Consider the following 22089-nt stretch of genomic DNA (forward strand, 5'->3'; position numbering starts at 1 on the left):
CTGCATTTCTAAAGGTATTGTTTTGCGGGTCTTCCAGACACCGTAGCTGGCCCACAACGCAACGGTCAGCCAGAACTGTTTGGATTTGTTGTTCATGACGCCGAGCTAGCCCCAGACGGAGCTATTGACTTCAAGGAACTATATTTCTATTTTGATAACTGAAGATTTTTTAGTACTGTATTGTTGATTTTTATCGTTTTGGTCTTGTCTTAAGTATATAAAAATATTGGATATTTTTCTAAACTGGTGTGGTGTCCTTTTGTAGAGCTTACACTGTATTACTGTTGGTTATGTGCACATGCTTTACACACTCCCTGACTGCTCATGCCAAGCTACCAAGGGGGCGAGCAGTGGTTATTTTAGGAGTGTAACTCCCTTATCCTGACTAGGAAGAAGGGTCCCTTGCCAACTAGAGACCCCCATTTCTAACACAGAAATTTTGAAAATATGCCATTAATACTGTCCTTTCAGGCCTATCTTGAACACTAGTCGTGTTTCTCTCTCTCTCTCCTCTCTGTGGACTCCAAAGTTATGGTGTACCTGTCTTGATGGCAAACTGACTTTAAATAGGGTTTTGTGAAATTCTTCTGAAACTTTTAGCATTGTGATAATGTTTATGTCAGGAAGAGAATAACCAACTCTCAAGGTGTTGATGTAGTTAGCAAAAATGTAAATTACTTCCTTCTTTTATGGTGCTTGTCCCAGGAAAAATTATTAAAGTTCTTTGCCCCAGAAAGTTTAATAATGCCACTATGGACATTGATCACACATACCCATTACCTCTTCTTGACTGTTACCAGAAAGTGTAATTTTTTCAGCAGTTTCCCTGGGTTTACTAAATTTATATTAAATACCTTCGTGGAAACACTTGTTTAAAATGCACCAGTAACCACTTGAATCTTTCTTTTTTTTATCTGCCAATTCAGCTCTATTCATTTAATTTCTGAAATTTTCTTGGCTCTTTGTCTCTTACTTTAGTAAAGTTGCTGTTTTTCTACATTTACAACAATTCTTTCTTAAAGATTACCAACTCTTCATATTAGCATATTAAGTTCTTCTGTAGCTATAACTCCTCCCTTTGCTTTCACAATCCGTTTTGCAACTGGTATTGGATTTGTTATTTTTCACGTGATGTTTGCTGCTCGTATCCCTGTCGTTTTTTCTACTACTTCACAAACTTTGTTGCTTTCTAATTGCTTTTTGTTTTATTTTGCTTCTCCATATGTGATATTGATCCTTCCATACCCTAAACAATATAAATGGCTCATATACTTACGATAGTGCTGTTCTACCATTTTTGTACCTTTTCATTACTACAATGAGCAGGAGGATTTTCTTGCTGAGTGAAATTGTCAAGCTGCTATGTTGACTCTACTTGACTAAGCTTGTTTAAATAATGTTAGGGTATCTTATTTGTACCCTTTGTAGCTGTATATTTTTATGGCTCTCATATTGCACTTGTGGTGCAGCAATTGAAGATTAAAACCCCTGTTGCTGCCCTACTGTCCATGTGCAATATTATCATAGGACCATAGCATCCTCTATATAGCACCCAGTTACTAGTTCAGATGTTTGTATGAGAAAAGGGGAAAAAAGAGAAACAAACGTCAAAGAACCATGGGTTTGTGCCTTTAAACACCCTTCTGCCTAGCCACACAAAACAAGTAATAATTAAAAAGATTCATATAGCATGTATATACTAATAAGCTTTCCGTTATTACAGAAGTTCTTGTTATCATTAGTTGGATATCATCGCTTTTCGTATTGTTATTTACTACACATATCTTCTCTACCTACTCTTCCCTCTGAGCTGACCTTTAAAAGCATATGCTCACCACTAATCTTCTTGATATTTCATTCCATATACAGGAAATCTGTAGGTACGTTAATGCAGTGATCTAAACCCAATGTTTAGCTTTAATTAATCGTCCATCTTTCACTTTACTATTCACACATTATTAGTTTCACTGAGAGTTTCAGCATTTGTTTTGATCCAGTCAACACATGCTGGAATCTTCCAGTCGCAGGAATCTTCTAATCTCTACACACAATAGAAGATTAAAACCTTTTTCACTGTGCCAATTGTTTTCACAATAACTATTTTGTTTCTTATCCTTCGTACAGTGGGCTTGTAGTTTACTCTGAAGGACCTCTAAATTTGGACAGGAAAGCTGAAGATATGTCTGAGCTTTTCAGACCGTTTCACACTTTGTTAAGAAAAATAAGGTATGTTCTATACAAATGGTTATATTCTCATCACAATACAATGGTAAAAAATGTCACCTGAAGAAACTGAGCATTGCAGTTTTCCTATACTTAATCATCATGCTATCTCTTTTAACTTGTGTTTTCTAAATGTTTTGCGAGATCCAATTTCACACAAATATTAATCAGTCCTAAGTAACACAACTCACAATTTTCGAAAAATATGTGCTAATATTTGTGCAGAATTTGGAGCACATTCAGTTCCAGTGTGGTATTGTTCAATGTTTTCTCAGTATATCTTGCTTTATTTTGTTGAAAATTTTAAATGTAAGTATACTGTATCATGCTTTAACCCACTAACTAGGGGAAGTGGTTATGAACATAACTTTGCATGACATGATTTTGCTTCTTAGACCAATTTATGAAAATGAATTATTACTTTGAAAGGAAGTTTGGAGAGTAAGTACATCCACAGGAAAGGGACACCAGAAGGCAACTCACCCAGGAATTAGACAGAGCCAGTCTACATTACATGGAATGATACAAAATCATAGCATTTCCATTCTTAAAGTCACAACAGTACACACTTCTTGCCATTTGGATTTTCTGTATTCATTGGTCTGTTGAAAAAGAAGATTTTATCCACTGTTTCCAGAAGTTGAGTGGCACGTCTTGTAATCTCACAGTTTGTTGAAGTGTTGGGAGAGGATTAGTGTGACATTGCCTAAAATAAGCAAATTTGTTTTCTACAAATGTTGGACTAATTTGCTCACAACAGTTTAATTTGTAAAAGTAGCATTTATTTATTAAACATTTTCTGTAGCACAAGTGTAGTCCAGATGGACACTAGATCAATTTATGCCATCTAATTTACAAATTTTTAGTAGAATACTAGGATGATAGTACGGTGTTCCTCAACTGGGATATGATGAAATGATGTTGGAACATAGACCTCCAACAAATGTATGTACTTCATATGGAGAGAGGTTACCAGACATGTATGGTTCAAAGGAGGGGCGTCAGACTAATATAGGGCATCAGTTTATAGAGACAAGTGTTCGGGAACTAGAAGGACTCTCGCTCTAGGTAAAAGGACAAAATAGAACAAAGCAATGGAAAAGCGAGGTGAGTGAGCTGGGGATGACTGAAAGGGAGTGTTAAAGGGTTATGGAGATGATGAATTGCAAACAGTGCTGAACTAGTTGTCATAACTATGCCAGGCACATACCCCCACTCACTAATTCCCCTAGGTAACAACAGATTTTCTTCAACTCTGGCTCTTTCCATCCCAATCAGCCTATCAATCGCAGCTAACCAAAGCATGGTAAACAAGATTGCCACTCCTTCTAAGATTCCACTTTTAACTCTCTGGAAAATACCTCATCATCTTTGGTATCAGGACTCATTCTGCAGCTTATTTCAACACAATCCTCGACTCCTGCAACATAAGCTTTCAAAATAATAGTGCACACAAGTACCCAAAACTTACTAAGAAATGATTCAAAATCAACTGTTTTGTTTGCATAAAAGACTCACAGAACTCACCAGCCATTCTCACAGCTCTCAAAGTTACCACACGCAAAGACAACAACCTGCTTTCAACCATAGAGAAGATGATGCAGTGTTCACCAAGACATTCAAAGCTAGACAGTTCTTGCCACTCATGAACCCAAAAATCTCATCAGTTATTGATCAATTATGCACTTGCTATTCCTCAGAAAGATACTTTAGAATGCGGTCCTGAAACAGCTGCACAATTTAATCACCAATAATCATCTTCTGAACAATGAAAATTGGGCATCTGGTCCATGATACAGCACTAAACAGCAGCCATCGAAGTCATAGACAGCATCTTCCTGATCACTGATAAGGCAGTCTCTAGAAACATGCATGTGATACTCCGATATCTAATTTACTGGTTCTCCTCCTGTCTCTTAAGATGACATTAATTTGTTTCGAGGAGCACTTCAAGGAATCACAGTTTGCCATTTATCTTCTGAGTGACACATAGATCCTTCCTGTCTCCTCGTATCTTCAGGAGAAGCTTCTAGCTGATGACCATATTAAACTCTACCAATACCATGTTCATATGCAACTATCTGAATGTCACCTCCTACCAGCAAAATCAAACGATATGAAAACCTCCTTACCTTCCTACATAACTTGATGTTAAGTACCTGCCTTAAATGAAACTTGACAAAACCTGATTGCACCTTCTTCACAAACAGCCCAGTCAGGCAAAAGAATGATTTTGCGGCATAAAGCTGGATGGATTTACACTTCAGTTCTTAAACAGAAAACAAAGTAGCTTATTTCTGGACATCATGCCTCCCTTGAATGAGACTTCAGATTAAATATCTAAGCCGTGGATGTAGGATGTTATCGCTGACATTTGCCTCCACACTGGCCCTTCTAGTGTGCATTCTACTGCTGCCCAACTCATAGAAGGTCTGAAAACATATGGCCACATCATTCTGTGAATAATATCCTCAAGCTAACTATCTAAGCCGGCATCATCTTCATGACCTATGCATCTATGCAATGCAGCACAAGTCAGCACACTAACACCCCTGACCCAACAGATATTCTCTTAAGGAATTCAACATAACACAGGGAGCCCAGACTTGGGCTGGATATCAATCTAAGAAATGCAGAAAGAGAAAATAAATCAGTCCAGTTTTCTCCATCTATGCACCCAAGATCTGGAATAATATCCCTCGGACATCAGGTTTGCACCCTCACGTCTGCAATTGAGAAAGGAGCTGGGGATGCATCTTTTGAAGCTGTATCTCCAAGCATCAGCAATATCTTCCCAGATTCTTTGGCCACTGACACAGCATCAGAACCCATTCCACCTACTATTGTCATAATCTTAACTTATCTAAGTTCCTCTTCAGTTTCACCTTAGTGGTATGTACAGCACTTTGTTGATCCCATGCTAAGTTTGTATTGTAGATATGCATGCATACCTGCATGCTGGAGAATTCCCAATGCGGTCATCTTTTTATCACTGGTGGCATCTCCCTGCCTAAAGAATGTTGCCACTGTTAAAGGACACTGCATCTGTAAAAGCGGATAAAGGATGAGAAATATTAATCTTCGTTTATCGTCTTTTGTTGCTGGAACAGTGCACCTGATAAGGGTTTGAAGCAGGAGTGGTATATGCTCTACTTTTGGAATTTAGAAGTAAAATGAATTCTTGGGGTGTAGAGACTAATTGAGGTTCCTGATGGAAATATTTTTAGACAGATAGAAATATTGTAAATATGATTAATATTTTAAACATGGGAATTGTTTTATGAAACCAAATCTTTATTCGGAGCTAGAAATTTACAAAATGAAAAAGCTTCAGATTAAACAGTGTGGATTATAGTGTACGTTCTTGTGGTACAAAGCTGCTGAACATATTTCTAGAGTGATGCATTTGGATGAATGGGTAGAGTTTTATATATCTCTTACTTTCTCTGTTTATGTTGGGATTATTGTGCTCCCTGGATCATTTTGGGTTCCATGGAAATGTGTCTATTAAGAATACAGGAATTTTTTATTGCTGGGCAAGTTTTTATGGCATTATCTATAATGATATTGGCATGTTTACAAGAGCCACTACCTTCCTACCCCCATGGCATCTAAAAATTGCTTTTCTGTCTTCAGTACATTGAATGTCGGTACATGTCATTTTGATAATCTACCCCTTGAACACTGTAGGTCTTCCTGGCTGGTATGCAAGAGTCCTTCAAGGACTAGTTACCCTTTGGGCTAATGTTTGAAATATCAAACTGTAACAAGCTGATTAAGGCAGCATCTTAAAGATCACATTCTTTCAGGTATATGATATACCCAGTGAGCTGAATGTTTAGTGCCTAGCATCCTAGCCATCACACCAATCTCAATGTTTTTGATGTTCCTGTAGCTTCCGGGTATACTGGAAGAGATCCTCCAACCTCCAACCAATATGACGATAATGTTGTAAATCAGCAAGGACTGATTGCTGGATGGGAAGTTGTATTATTGTCTCTGTGCCTAATTGGAAGAGAGGTTGTGAATGTCCCTATGCCTGTTTGCAATACAAGCTGCTTTTTTTCTCCCAAGCTTTTAAGATTGGTTTATGGTGCAGGAAAGGCGTCATTCCATAAACTTATACTCAGTTACATATACAGGCATGGGAAACAGTTACCTTGTTTCATTACATAAAGAGAGGCTCATAGAAATAAGTAATTATAAATTGACAGTAGCATTCAATGCTTATTAGAATAAGTCTTGCAGAATCTCCCCTGGATATGATATCAATACTATATCTCTCTTCTGAGGCCAGAACTATTGTATATAGTCTGCGGAGTCATCTCTCTCTGCCAATGTTAGGGGCAGACTAGGTCTTCAAATCCCCTATCGATATACAACCATAAACACGTGGCCTGGAACCTGTGTTGGGCTACGTTTTGTTTTTTGGTTTTTTTTCCCCCAAAAACCTTTATTGCACATAAGAGCTCAATACAAACATGGGCCTACAACCCCAGGGCCGGCCGCTAATATATACATGTTCAACAACATCAAGGAAGCAATGGGCCCCCTGGGGCTCAGCCGAATTGACGAAGTACTGAGTGCACCTCAGGAGTTATCAGGATACAGAAATTTTAGAAATACAAACAAAAAAGGAAAAATAAAATAACACCAAAAAACAAGGTGGAAACCATCGATATGTTTTTTAATAAATGTACAAAAAAGGGCCCTAAAGTGCTCAAAACTTTTCATTTTACCAGATACTAAGGCCAACAGTTTTTCCATATCCTAAATAAGACATGCCTTGGACTTTCTCATATTTAGAGGCGATGGGTTAGTTTGATTCCATCTATGAGCTATTGTGAGGAGAGCAGGAAGCAAAAACTATGTAAGACATTTGCCTTTGTTGGTAGTTAATAGGTATTGCAGATCATCGCTTGTATCTCCCAAAAGCAGTGTTAGGGTATTCATAGGTAACTCATTAGCTGTTATTAGCTTAATTTGTTCCAAAACCTCTTCCCAAAATGCTTGAGTCTGGTCACAGATCCAGTATATTTCAACCATCATTGACCTCTTGCCGCAGCTTCTCCTCAACTTCTCTGATGCGACAAACACTTCACGAATCTTGACTAGAGTAAGATACCACCGTAAGATTATATTACAGCCATTTTCTTTGTTTTGTGCAAATAGATGCTTTCTCTTCCTAGGACTATTTATTTTACCATGAGTCCTCTTTTATTTGCCCCTCTAGTTCATTTTTCTATATGAATATATATGTATGATCTGTCTGATATTGTTGAGTGCATATTCATTTTTAGTGAGTGGGCCAGCTGCCTTATCGCCCTTGCCTAGTTTTGGGCGCAGTTTCACCCTGCAGAATGCCCTCCAATTGTGGTCTTGCCAGCTGGACAGATCTGTATATGAGTCTAGATCCTGAGCATCCATGTCATAATGTAAGTTACCCTAATTCTTTCGCTCCAAGTCAATTTTTTTTTTTGCTTAATTCAGACGGATAAGGGTAGAAGTAGGAATAATAAGTTCCCTCTCAATGACCACTTTGGAAGTGTTCCATATTGTGTCCAAAGCGCCCTCACCCTCTACATAAGTAATGTTCCATTGTTTCTTTAATCGGATAGAAAACTGCTGGATCTCAGAATTTCTTCTTGTTCAAACGCAGTTGCCTTGTGTAAGGCCGCATAGTGAACGCTTAAGCATCAAACCCTACGATCACAGGGGCATGATCAGCGAGGATCTATATTCCTATTTCTCAAGGCAAAGTTGTGTGTGTAACTGTCTGTTCTATAAACAGGAAATCTATCCTTGAAGATGTTGTGTGAACATTGATGTGGAACATATAGCTCCCGTCACTCAGAGGGTCATGGTGCCAAATGTTTACCAAGCCCAATCAGTCTTCCATTGGCTCTAGTGTAATGTTGAAATATCTCTCACCAGCCCCCTCTTTCCCCACCCTGAGAAATCTGAAAACCTGGGCTAAGCCTGAAATTTGAAGGGAAATATTTGAAAGAAATGCCTCTAAATTCTCATATGGGGCATAAACATTTACAAGAGTTATTTCTTTGGTCTCAAACTTGTCATTTAACAGGAGCTGAAGAGTAATCTTGAAGGGGATTGTTAGAAATGGGATTTCTGGTTGGCTAGGGCATGCGCCTAAGCCAGGCAGAAACCACCACTCTAATCAGGGCAAGGGAGTTACACTCTGAAGATAAAGCCTGCTCACCCCCTTGGTAGCTTGGCACGAGCAGTCAGGCTTATCCCAGAGGTAATGTGTAAAGCGTTTGCGCAACACACACACACACACAGCAGCAACACACTAGGCACACCACAAAAGAAACTCCAGACAAGGCTATATAAGAAATAGCCTTTGTATTATCCAAAACACATTAGAATCATTTTTTTTTTTAACAAACTTTATTGACGAGTTTAACAGTGTTGAAATTTACCAGTTATTCTACAGAGACAGTCTTTTACCTTTACAGGAAGTACATTATACATGTGACTTATAATGGTTAGGTGTGACCGTTCGTGAACGATAATATCAAGGATAATGATCTCTAATAGTGTCGGTAACACCACAATAATTGATCTGGCAATATAAATCGGCAATAAAAAAAAAAAATTACATTGCATTAAACAAAGGAACTGAATGTAACCATCCCCCCCCCCCCCCCCCCTCCCTACCCCGCCCTCTCCCCACTCCTGGTCAATCATGTTTTGGTTTCATCAACTATCACTCTGTGGCTTCAACAATATAGGTCAACAAATAGCAGCATTACGTTCAGGTTTTAGCAAAGCTGTGAGTCTGAGTCCTGCAACCTATCATGCAAGTATCGTATAGGAATCCTGCGTGTTACTGGGTTGGGATATTCTGCCGTGGTAGTAGATCGAGCGACTCTAGCTGAAGCAGCATGGCCTCCCAGTCTAACGAGATGAGTTGTCTCCTGAGCCCCCTATCCTCCTCTCTGCGAAGAGCTGCACCCTCCGCCCTCCCCCATTGCAACATATCACTCTGCCATGTGTATACAGCTGGGCTCCTAGGAGACTTCCATCGCATGGTAAGAGCTCTCACTGCCACGATAAGGGCCAGGTCTATGAACCGTAATTGTGCTTTCTGCACTTTAGGGCGTCTGCGGAGGCCTACGAGGCAATATAATGCGTCTTCCGTGATAGGGAGTCTAGTGACTGCGCTCAAGGCTTCCCGGACCCCTACCCAGTAGTCCCTAAGGCAGGTACAGGACCATAACATATGCAGGAAGTCTGCCTCCTCCCCTCTACAGCGGGGGCAATGATGTGGGGATTCTGGAAATGTACGATGAATCCTCTTAGGGGTAAGGTATGCTCTATGGAGGATCATCGTCTGTATAAACTTCAGTCGTGCATTACGTGATACTTTTTTGGGGTGTTCCGCCATATATTCCCATGCTTTATCTGTAAGGGCCTCGCTGGAATCCTCAGACCAATGTGCCCTAAGGGCAGTGAGTGGGATTGCTGCATGTGTGCGGATCCCACTGTACAGCCATCTGACCAGGTGTCCCCCCTTCCCCATATAATAAAGAAGGTGTACCAGATTGTGTTGTGGGGGTTCGTTCCTCTGTGGGGCCCAGGCGTGTTTAATATAGTGGGACGCAGCAGCGTCTAGCAAATATAGACGTGGTGGTGCGCCGGTATATTGTCGGAAGAGAACATGGTCCAGCAAGGTGCCATCACCAAAGAAAGCCCCAACGTCGTACACTCTCGCATCAGCCCAGTCCCGCAATCTGGTTTTAGTGAGTCTACCTTGTGGCGTGGGAATCCCCAAGAGGGGAATGTTCGGTGCATAAGGGGCAGCCGGTGAGGTGTACGACAGTGCTTTTCTCCAGCATTGTAGAGCTGTCTTCAGAAGGGGAGGGCTATTTGCAGGAATTTTGGCCCTAGGCAATAATGAGTGTAGCTCCCCCCGGTCTAATTTATGGGTTGTAAACCCGATCTCATGGAGGTTTCTCCCGGCAGTCCAGTACGATAACCACTGGAGTTGAATGGCGTAATAGTAGGCCCTGAAGTCAGGGACCCCTAGACCCCCACCGCGAGTGCTCAGCTGTAGCCTCCGCAAGCTCAGTCGCCTGCGACCCGTGCCCCAGATGAGATTAAGCAGTATAGTATTAAGTGTGTTAAAAATGGACACCGGGAGGACAACAGGCAAATTTACAAAATAATATAGTAGTCGGGGTAAGATAACCATCTTCGCGATGGTGACTCTGCCCATCACCGATAAGGGTAGCGATGCCCAGAAGTCCACACTGGCGCGCAATGCCGTCACCGCTCGCCCAATGTTACCGTCAATTTGGTCCGCCTGTGTTCTGTACACATGTATGCCCAGATATTTGAAGGTAAAACACATTAGAATCATAATCACACATATACACTGTCAACTGACACTAGGCAATATTTACAGGGGATTATAGACAGGGCCAATCGGGCCACTGTCAGAACCTTTAGAATCACATGAGTCAGAAGTAGTAAATAACGCAACCAGGAACTACTGGTATAATAATGGCCTCAGCATTATATCACCTTAGGCATAAAACACAAACTGCATAAACATCAGAGGCATAAACACATTATGCATTGCCTTGTTTTATGAACTGTGTTGTTTTATTGTAATGATTTTAATTAATCGGACACTAAAGAATATAAATATATATTATATATATATATATATAAACACACACACACATTATGCATAAGCACTATAGCCTAACATTAGGCTTCACATAATAGGCATAACACCTTATGCATTGGGCATCACATTAGGGCCTTGCGCCCTACCAACATAAAACGGACCCCAGGCCAACTGGCCTTTCTATTTGGCCCAATGCCCTTTGTCCATTATGTCAGGGCGTGATTCTAGAGCCTTCCAAGTGGCCCTCTGGCTGTCAATGCAGCAAAGACAATGTGACCCAGGCACTGGGGGCCGGGGAGTGCAACTCACCCCTTTCTCATAAAAAAAGAACCCCACGTTGCAGCTACCCGCAACCTCGCGGTGCAGCTGGGAAGACCAGCACCAAGAAGTGTCCTGGGAGCCCCACCTTCCCGGGGCTTTACTCTATCAAAAAATGCCCCTTTTACCAAATGAGGCCTCCCACTTATTTTTTCGTTGTCTCTGCCAGGATCTCGGACTCACTCGCAAGGGTCCTTTTTCAGCAACCCAAGTATTTGATAAACCTATTGTTTAGTAGTGAGCACATGTTTTCCTTATAGTTGAACAAAAGGTGGAAGGGAATCCTAAGCAGTAGGGAATTTTTTCGGACCACAAGTGTTTTGTAATAGCCTTCAACTTGTGTCTCCTCACTAACATGTACGAAGAAACATCTTTGAAAATGATGACAGCGTCTTCTTCGAATTAAATACTGTCCATTCTTCTCACGACCATGACAGTTTCATCTTTCTTCTTGTAAAAGTGGATCTGTGCATCTTGGGGTAAATTATTTTGACTTTGGAAAGATAAGTAAGATATGTGCGAATGGAAGCTGTTTTGTTTTCGATCTGCTTGATTGGAAGGTCAGTTTTTGTTGTCCTGACTCCCCGTTTTATGTCTTCCTGAAAAGAGGTAACATTTGAGTATCCTGTTTGGAATAGCAGTTACATTTCCTTGTTCCTGTGCCGATTGGAAAACAAGATATGTCTTATTTTTCTGTGGTTCCCTTTGCAGATTGGAAGATGACCTGAATAGGTTGCAACATATCCAGATGAACTGTAGGGGTTGCATGTAATTAAAACTAATGTTGGTATGGGACTTTCTTTGTTCTTGAGAGTTGGTGTTGTGTTTGTGTATGTGTATGGTGAAAGGATTTTTGTTCCATTGTAACCTTCTTTGGTGTGGGTTGTAACTTAACGTGCTTGCCTCCCTGAGGTATAAAGCAATGATCTGTGATGCTGTGGAATGTATCTTGAGTAAATGTTCAGTGTGCTGTGCAGTTACTGGTATTTGAAGATGGAAAATCCCAGTTGATGGTGGAAGTGTGTATGTGCAACAATTAAAGGTTAATGGGAAGCTGCTTGCAATAAGTCGAACCACTTGCAGTGGCTTGGGGTAGCACTCAAACCCATCATTCTCTTGCTTACCATGCCACCTCAGTTTGGACCCGGCCATTTGCGATTCAGTCTTTACCCTTTTCCTCATGGGAACAGTCTATCCCAAACTGCCAAGCCTGATCCTCCTTGAACTGGCCCACAACCCACCCGGGGCCAGTTTCACCTAGTTATGGGTTCGTCAGCCGGGTACAGCTTGACTCCAGGGACACAGTGAGCACAGGACCCACGTCTGGGCATACCTAGTCCACTTTGGGCAGTAGATAAAACACACAAAAGGTGATGGGAGGCTGCTTGCAATAAGTCTAACCTCTGGCAACAGATTGGGTAGCACTCCAACCCATTTTTCTTTTTCTCACCATGCCACCTCAGTTTGGATCCAGCCATATGCAGAGTAGAATTTAGAGTAGGGATAGAATGATGGGAATGGTTTGGAAAGGGGAAGTAGCAAGTTGTTGTTTTAAGTAGTGGTCATGTATGCTTGTTAGTTGGGTGGCATGGCTAAAAAAGAAGGGTGAATATGAGAAGGATGTTTGGGGGTTCATAGTGGTCATAAAGGTTTGGGATGAGTCAGAGAGGCAGGATGTGAAAAGGTCGAGAGGAGGGTTTTAATATAAACAAATCTGAGATTAAGTTATACATACACATATGCACAGGACACTTGATAAGGTTGTATTGGCTGGAGAAAATCCCTCTGTGTAAATACACATATGTGCGCAGAAGCAGCAAAATTTACAAAGTTTGATGTGCACATTAACTTTATCAATCAAAATAGCCTTATTCGACAGATATGTCATAAAAGCAAAACACATATGTTACAACATGTATATTAAGATAATAAATATTCTGAACCTAAAACATTTAAGAACGGATTAAACAAGAAATACTGCAGAGTAAATTAATTCTGGAAATAAAATACATACATACTCAATTTATCCCAGGCAGTTCATACTATGATACAGCCTATCTTTGGAACTGAGGGCATTTAAGTCAATTAGCCTGGAGCAACACCCTGGATCGGATGGACCAGGCCCAGCCTAAAAACTTAGCCATTGCCATTGCTATTGGCAGCAATGGGTCCGTTGTAAGGATTCTTAGGGCCTCGTCATGCTTTCTGAAGCCTAGAAGTTTGCAAATAGGTATAACCCACATAGCCCGAGGTTTTTTATACTGGGGGCAGAAGAACAACAGGTGACTAACCGTTTCTTCTTTATCTAAGCATTTTGGACAGGCTTTCATCATAACCCCAACCCAGTTGCCAGTAAATGACCTAACAGGTAGGGTACCAACCCTCAATTGGAAGTATAACTTCCTGTCTAAAGGTTTCTCAATAGAGTCCCAATAATGTTCTAATACAGACTTTATCTTCAATTCAAGGATCGGCCTGTCAGATGTTTTACTGCACCCTTCGCTCGTGCTGACGCCATTACCATGTCCCAATACTTCTCCTTCAATATCTTCTTTGATGGAAAAGGAGCATTTTGGGGATCATCCCAAAGTTCTCTCAGACCTAGATTCACCAACAACATCCTTATCTCCCCATGCCATTTAATCCTATGGAAACAATCTGTGTCCATTACATCTTTGATCCCTCTTGCATAATGCGAAAGTTCAGCTGTGCACCACAATCTTCGCCAATATAAAAGAGGGCCAAGTTTCGCCAAATCCCTTACTGCTTTCCTTCCCAAGTCAAGCAATAATGGACACATGGGTGTACTTATTGGGACGCTGGTGACCTTACGCAAAAATGAATTTTCAGCAGCAGTTATGGTAGATAAATACTCAAACCCCCAAAGCTCCGCTCCATACAGAGTGGAGCTTAGGACTTTCATACCATAAATCTCCATCAATGGGCTAATTGGTTTGGAGAAAGAGGTTTTAAAATTAACTGCAAGAATCCCAGCCTGTTGTTTGTGCTTTAGGGTAGCTACATTCATTTGGTTAGACCAACTCATGTCTGACTGTAGCGTAACCCCCAAATAAGTGAAGGCATCAACTTTGTCAAGAGGTACATTATTCATGTATCCCTTGCCCCGGAAGGATTTGTGCTCATTAAATGACATACATTTTGTCCTTTCTGTATTGATTACAAGGCCCCGAGTTGTGCAAAAGTCCTCAAACCTACTAAGGGCTTTTTGCAAGCCACTGGGGGACTTGGAAATTATCAGAGTATCGTCCGCGAACATGAGGATAGGTATATGTTCTTTCGCCAGCACAGGGGCGTTGGTGGGGGTTTCCAAGAGGAAATCGGCCACCCCGTTAACGAAGAGCGAAAACAGGGTAGGCGCAAGCACGCAACCCTGGCGCATTCCCCTGTCAACAGGAAATGACTCGGTGACCTCACCCCTGGCCCCCCACCGGACCCGCGCATAATTATCCTCATGTAAGCGGACGATCAAAGATAACAATTCAGCAGACATCGCCATCTCACTTAAGACACCCCACAGCCTACGTCGTGGCACCAAATTGAAGGCTGCTTTCAGATCAACAAATACCGCGTACAGGGCCCCTTTCCCCAATACGACTGTCTTCCAATAGATGTTAATAAAACGGAAGACCTGGTCGATAGTGCTTGTAAGGGGACGAAAACCCGCCTGCAGTGGGGTAAGGATTTGTTCATCATCCATCCAGGACTGCAGCTTTTGTAGAATCAGTCTACCCATGATCTTTTGGATGGAGTCTATAAGACTTATTGGTCTATAGTTAGCTGCAACGGATTTGTCCCCCTTCTTGAAAACCGGTATCTCGGCCCCTTTCCAGGAGGCCGGGATTGGAGCCCCACAGGCAATAGCATTTGCTAAATATCTGATATACAGGCGCCATGAGGATTTATAATTTAAAAACACATCTCCAGGGATATTATCCATTCCGGGGGCACGGCTAGGGATAATAGTATCTAAAGCCCTATCTACTTCCACTAACGTGAACACCTCACCAGAGAAAAAAATTAGTTTGATAGGACCCATAGTCTGATCATCCTCCAAGGAAGCGTACTGGGGTTTAAAATATTCCACCCATAGATGGTGGGCAACATTGTTCTGCGGGGGGTCCGGGATCCCCCCCCTATCCCACTTAAACGTATCCCAAAATACTTTAGGATTTCGTGACACGCATGCTTCTTTAAGCTCCATCCATCTTGCCTGGTCCCATAGATGTTTTGCTGCTTTAACTGCTCTAATATAGGAGTCCCGTGCCAACCTTACTTTTGCTGGGTCTCCTTCACCTAAAGCTAGCCCCAATTTCCTCCGCATCTGTCGACAATTATCAGTAAACCATCCAACAATTTTCTTCTTCTTACCCTGACTACTCTTAGCAGGTTTACAAAAGAACAGTTTTAATTGTTCAAACAGTGCTGTGTGCATCTCGGTAATATGGGTCAGGGGAGTCTGGCTTCTCTCACTAGATCCCCAGACTTCTAATACCCTATCCACCTCATTATTCATCGCTGCCAGCGATGCCTGGGATCTTGAAACGTTTTTCCATCTCAAGTATCGTGTATCGTTGGTCAATACCAAGTCACTGTCCCCTGCCACTGACCTAATTGGTATGGCTTCATCTAGCAACCCGGCCATTGTGACAATGAGTGGGTCATGGTCACTTTCCACTCGAGTAACAACGGCCATGTCCCTAACGCAATGCCACAAAGATAGGCTTACTAGAACATAATCAATACGGCTCACCCTACGCCCATTATTAAAAGTATTAGCCCCCTTCTTATCAGACAACGTTCGCCCATTTGCGGCCCTCAACTGATGCATAATGCACAACCCTTTCATTTGTATGGCCGCCTCTGTCCATTTTTTTATTGGCTCAGCCTCAAGTGTAGGTATGCCCCATTTTGCATCCTCATCCTCCGTTATGCATTGGTCCTTTGGCCCTAGGGGTTCAAACGTGGTGTTGAAATCCCCCACGACCATCGGACTAGTTTCCCTTGGTATATCATCCAGCAACCTTTCCAGGTCAGCTGCAACGTAAGAACGTCGCCCACCAGCCAGACCTCTTGCATATATAGGCTAGGACTTTGTTCTGGTGTGATTTTTATCCCGAGGATATCAATACTATTTGTGGGTATTTGTGAAATTTTGCACCTTAATACCTGCCGTACCCAAATAACCAAACCCCCCATTGGGCGGCCCTTCTCTTGTCTTACCGCTGGAACCTGGAAGGTAAGATACCCCAAACGAAACACGGGCGCTATTGCCCAAGATTCTTGAAAAAAACATAAATTATGAGTTTCAATAAAAACTGAACATTCAGGAAGTGCTAATTTAGAGCCCAACCCTGCGATATTTCAAGATAGTAACTTTAAAACTGTAGGTCTATAGGTACAAGAATCCTTTAGCATAGGGCAACCATCCTGGGTAGGGAGAGAACCATGGCTTATGGTCAACCCCATCGTCGGTGCTGACTCATTAACCCCATTTTCCCCATGGAATTTTAAACTATCATCAGAAGGGAGTTTATTTACTATAATCCTATCTAGAGGGTGATTAGGTACATTTAAATTTTCATAAACCAAGTCGACCATCTTCAGACCTAGATCAGGATGGTTAATACCTTTGGGAATACATACTGAGGTATGGTGATTAGGAGTGATTTGTTGTCAATCACACTCCTCTAGGCCAGATAAAACATCAAACCTATTTCCTGTCAGGACTCCAAACTCCCCCCTAGGCCCCCGTACGGGACCACTCCTACCTACCCTAACTTTCAAAAGACATAAAGAGGAGGCTGGGTAAAAGAATGTTAAAGGAAGAGGTTTTATCCTAGAATCCATACCTTGATATCGCCAACCACAAATGTACTCCACAGCACTAGTATCCCCAAAGTTAATGATGATACAATCACCCTCAATCGTTTTGTGTCTTGGCCCAACCCAATCCACCCTTCTTGCAAAAAGAATTTTAGCCGAAACACCAGGAGGTAAAGTTCGGTTCATGTTAAGCTAGTGAATACACTTATTTTTTAAATCAGTGTAATCCTCACGTTGACCTGGTCTCAGTGGGGGAGCCCCCGTCAAGATGCACACATAAGGAGTAGATGCAGGGGGAAGGTCTATACATGGAAGACTAGCTAAAGATATATCATTTGGCACCCTACTGCCCCTGCCTGGGTCAAGGGGGATTAGGTTAGAACCACCCAGCCCTGCTCCCACCCTACGTAGGTCCTGGGCTCCATTTGTAGCATGCAAAGAATTCTGGAGGATAGAAGCACTCGCGGTCACAGTAGAGTTACTTTTAGATACCACTATCTGTGGAGACTGGACTGGAGGGTTTAAACTTGAAATAATCTCAGTAGTCCCCAACATACGTTGCCCACTACTAGCACTACTAGCACTGTCCACAGATCCCGCACTACTAGTAGCTTTAGCTTCTACACTTTCAAAAGCTTCAAGTCTTTTTTCGATGGAGTTCAGTCTTTTGTAAATAGGGATACAAGTTCTGTTAAATAGCTGTTCAATTTTATCCCATGTTGCCTGTGTCCATTCCGACGGGGTATCTATCCCAAGTAGCGTCGCTTGATCTATCCCAGCCATCGTTGGAGACAGGACCTCAACATTATTATCTAGAGGCATCGATATACCTCCAAAAGATTCGGCTAAAGCATTTGGCTTCTTAATTTTTGCCTTACTGCCCTTCTGGGCCTTGCTCCCACGCTTCCTCTTAGATACTGGTATTGGGTGTGCGGATTTTACACCACGTGTATAACGGGTCCTAACGTTACTCTCCGCTGGGTCAAGCGAGATGCTACTAACTAGAGAGCCTATTTGTCCCTCAGGTGTAGATACAGGTGTAGATTCAGACTCCGACCCCCGATGGGGTTCACTAGGGGCTGGATGTACTAGTACGGTGTGTACACCCTGGTCCACCCCAACACGCTCACCTGGCTGGACAACTGGACCAGGGATGATGGTAGGGATGATGGTAGTGGAAGTGGGAGACACCGCCCCGGCGAGGAGACCCATTGAGGACCTTCTATTGGCCGCAATATCCAGTGACAGTCTTTTTTCAGTGCGATCAATTTCGTAGACCAGGATTGAAGAGGCACGTACAATAAATTGGTCCAATGTTCCCATAACTGAACCTGTAGAGACCACCTTCCCACCCTTGCCCGACTTGCCCGACTTAGTTGCCATTTTTCCCGCTGAGTTTTTGATTCCCAGTGAGATAATGATTCGGTGCCGTAGCTCTCTGCAGTCCGTATACAACTCACAAGACTATAGAGTGTTTTTCTAGATTTCAAATGAGTACTAACCTTAAAGAGACACTCAAAGAGGGTGACCCGCCTCAAGCCGTTATCAAACGGGCCCACCCTTGACCTGCAAGACGGGAAACCAGGCGTGCCTTTTTGCGCTTCCAGGAGATCCTGGGACTTGTGGACAGGAAGAGGAAAAGACCGGTGGAGCCAAACCCAGCCGGTCGTTGGCCCCCGGAGATGCAAGGGGCGGAGCCCAGCCCAGCCGGGAGGAGGCGGCGGTGATAGTGGTGAGTTGTGGGCAATTTGCAAGTTAATTGCATTTTGCCGTGATGCCTACAGGTGTCAGATTTTGGCTGCTGCTGTTACCGCCACACACGATGTCCACACACACTCACCAGGGCTCTACAACCCCCCTCCTTCCACGCAGCCTTGATTCCCGGACTCCCAAGCTGGTGTTTTCGGCGATTTTCGGCCGCGATTTCGGCCGCAATTTTCGGCCGCGGTGGGCGGCTCTTCCTGCTTCCTGCTCTGCTCCGCTCCTGCTGCTTGATGCTGGCTGCCGGTCGAACGTGGTCGAAAACTTGGACTGAACTTCCTCTCCTCACTTCCTGGGACTTCCTCTGTACCGAATGAATCACTTCTCCACAGCACATGGACACATGCATTTTTCTTGTTGTGAGGTATTCAAATATTTTATGGCATTTAATTTTGGTAGCCGGTGTAAACTCTTACATACATCCACCTATATGTAGATAGAAGCAGTAATTATGACATTGTGTGATATATATACATGTCTCTTGTGGTGTAATGTGCATTTGTCTCATATGAGTGTATCTTCTATAGCAGAAAGCGTAGTTCAATGTATGACGACAAATGCATAACCACAACTTCACTATACTGTGGGAGCATAGGTGGTCATGTCTGAGTATACAGCTGTATTTTGAGTATAGTTGTAATGTGGGGAAAAGCTAGCTCTTGACTAATCTTCTGAAGTTAAGATGGTTGTCAGTGGATCTTATCCATGGGTAGTTAATTCCATAGTTTGGCTGCTTGAACAGAGAAAGATGTTCTACCCATGTCTTTTTTCTTGTATTTAGGAATGTTGAGGCAGGAGATATTCTTGAGCATAGGTTCCTTTGTTGGATGTATTTTTTGATTTTCTTCCTGATGAACATTATTGGTCTATTGTCATGTATTGCTTTGTGTGTGATACAAAGCAGCTTGAATGTGGATCTCCTGGCAACTGGTAACCAATGTAGGGCCCTCCCGACAGAGGAGATGTGTGCTTGTTGCTTTACTTGTAGGAGCAGTCTTGTGGCAGTGTCCTGAATTCTCAGTAATCTTCTGATAGTTGAGAAATGTGAGCTTTGATACAGGCAAGTAGCATAATCCAGGTTTGATAAGACTAGAGATTGTCGCAAGAACCTTGTGAGGGAACCCTAGGTGTGGAAAGATGCATCGCAGTATTTTCATTGTGAAAAAGCTTGATTTGGCTACTTTGTTCACTTGTGAATTCATTGACATTTTGGTGTCACTTGTAATTCCAAGGTTTCTTACCTCCTTGGATAGTTTAGCCGGTGGTCCTACATCATCCGGCCAGACATCATAGGTTTTCAGGTCGCGACAGGTGAGTATTTCGGTTTTGGAAGCACTCCGTTTGAGGTAGTTCCATGTCATCCACTGGTCAACAGCCCAGAGGCAATTGATGATTTTTTATATTGGTTCTAAACGCTCTTTGGACTTCCCTATGTAAAGTTTGGATCCCACTGAATTTGTTTATCAATCACTCCTATGGTATGCATCATGATGTCTGCTGCAAAATTAAGTGAGCCAAAAGGAGCAAAGAAATTCCGCACAGTTTTGTTCTTATATGCAATAAAATTGAGTAGAACTAGTCTTGAAAACAACAAAACGTGTGAATACAGAGCTGCAAGTGAAAAAAAAAGAGCCATATTAAAATTCTCAGTAGGCCAGACTTCTTTATATTTATAAAGCAGATCGAGATACTAGTGCAGTGGAGCACTCTACAATCAACACAAATACTATTAACTGGACTAAATGAGTAAACTAGGGAGGAAGAAGTGAGTTTTTATCTGTCCATTGATTGCAAGGAGTTAGAGCAGGGTCGCACTGGCCGTAGCCGGCACCGGACGTTTCCCTGGTGGGCGGCCAAGGCTGGAGGCCGGTTTTGGGCCCCTGTGGGTCCGTTTTTGTTACCTGGGGCCAGCAATTTCGGCCCCCTGTAACAAAATCTGCCCAAACCGGTCCTGGCAAACAGCTCGGCCGCACCCCCACCCTCTCCCCAGGGGGGCTAGCCGAGCAGTTTGCCAGGGCCAATTTTGGTTTCCAGTCCGGCCCTGAGTTACAGTTCTGCCCTAAGTGATCTGTAATCATGTTCCATCAGGGGGAACTTCCTCTTACAAAGTCTCTGCTTCAACCTATGTCTACGATTTGGTCATGGTAAGCAGCATAAAGAACAGATATTCATTGATTGTATGTAGGCATTTTATTTTGTTTCTCTTCTAGTCTACCCACCAACCAATACCATATCTGCTTTATTCCCTTTTTCGTTAAAAAAAAATTGTGCCGTATTTAGAGTATTTTCTCACAGACATGGCGGATGTCCCTATCACTGTATTACAAGTGCTTTATAGTCACTGATACTTGTAATACAGCATGTGTGACAAAGTCCCTTGTCACCAAACTATAAGTAAGGACCTTAGTTTCATAAACTTGTGTATATGTTTTGCCTCATCCCAGTCTTTCCATCTTCGCCCTGACTTCCACTTCTTCTTAGCTTCCTAAAATCTTCTTTTGTAGTTCTGCGGCATTTGTTTCTAGACTAAATCTTTATTTTTACGCCTACTTCTCCTTAATGTTTTATAACTGGCCTGTACCATTTCTTCAAAGGTACCTATTGCTTTTTTACAGAGATATGTCTTCCTCTCTTCTCTACATTGCAACAGAGTGCATGCAGTTCAGGTAGATCGGGAGATGCCATTTCAGATCTGAGGTGCACAGTTAGAGAAAACTTGTTGAAACACAAAGAGTGAGGAGAGGGTCCAAGGGAGACAGTTTAAAGACCTGCGGGAAGTGATTCCCCGTATACTGTAATCATAGCACAAGACTTCTCGGGTCTATGCTGGAGTGTGACTTGTGTTTTAACAAGGAAAAATGTGAAATTGTGTCTCTCAGTAAAGCCTCAAAGGGGAGCAATCCCTTTCAGGACGAATGCCCCCACCCACCATCGGTGCTCTGGGATGTTTTAGAATGTACTAAGCTGTTAAGGATGCTAAAATCCCATATGTGAGCGCAAGGACCGACTTTTACATTTTAGCAGTTTAATCTACACTGCTTTGAACTACTTTTTGACCCTGTCAGTCCGGACAAGCCAATAAAAAGTTTTTTTGTTCCCACTAGGTAGTTTTAGAATCACATTTACCTTTTCACTCACATGGAATTTTTGCATCCTCAACAGCTTAGGACATTCTAAAACATCCCAGAGCTCCTACCTCAAAGTGAGGAAGTTGTAGCCCTCAGTGGGACTAGGTTTTACCACTGGGAGGAGAAGCCCATATGATGAAGCATGCCACCTATGGT

At 42.5% G+C, this 22089-nt stretch overlaps 1 protein-coding gene across 2 annotated transcripts in view; it reads left to right on the forward strand.

Annotated features, from left to right (window-relative positions):
- Positions 1-22089, forward strand: part of ZFYVE28 (zinc finger FYVE-type containing 28) — a 932593-nt gene that overhangs the window by 690600 nt on the left and 219904 nt on the right. For both annotated transcript variants that reach the window (XM_085642546.1, XM_085642547.1), the window contains exon 7: positions 2125-2226. In XM_085642546.1, coding sequence (XP_085498672.1) covers positions 2125-2226 — 102 coding nt within the window. The remainder of the gene's footprint in view (positions 1-2124; positions 2227-22089) is intronic.

The sequence above is a fragment of the Triturus cristatus genome, chromosome 2_2, assembly GCF_964204655.1.
Source record: "Triturus cristatus chromosome 2_2, aTriCri1.1, whole genome shotgun sequence".
NCBI classification, from domain to species: domain Eukaryota; kingdom Metazoa; phylum Chordata; class Amphibia; order Caudata; family Salamandridae; genus Triturus; species Triturus cristatus.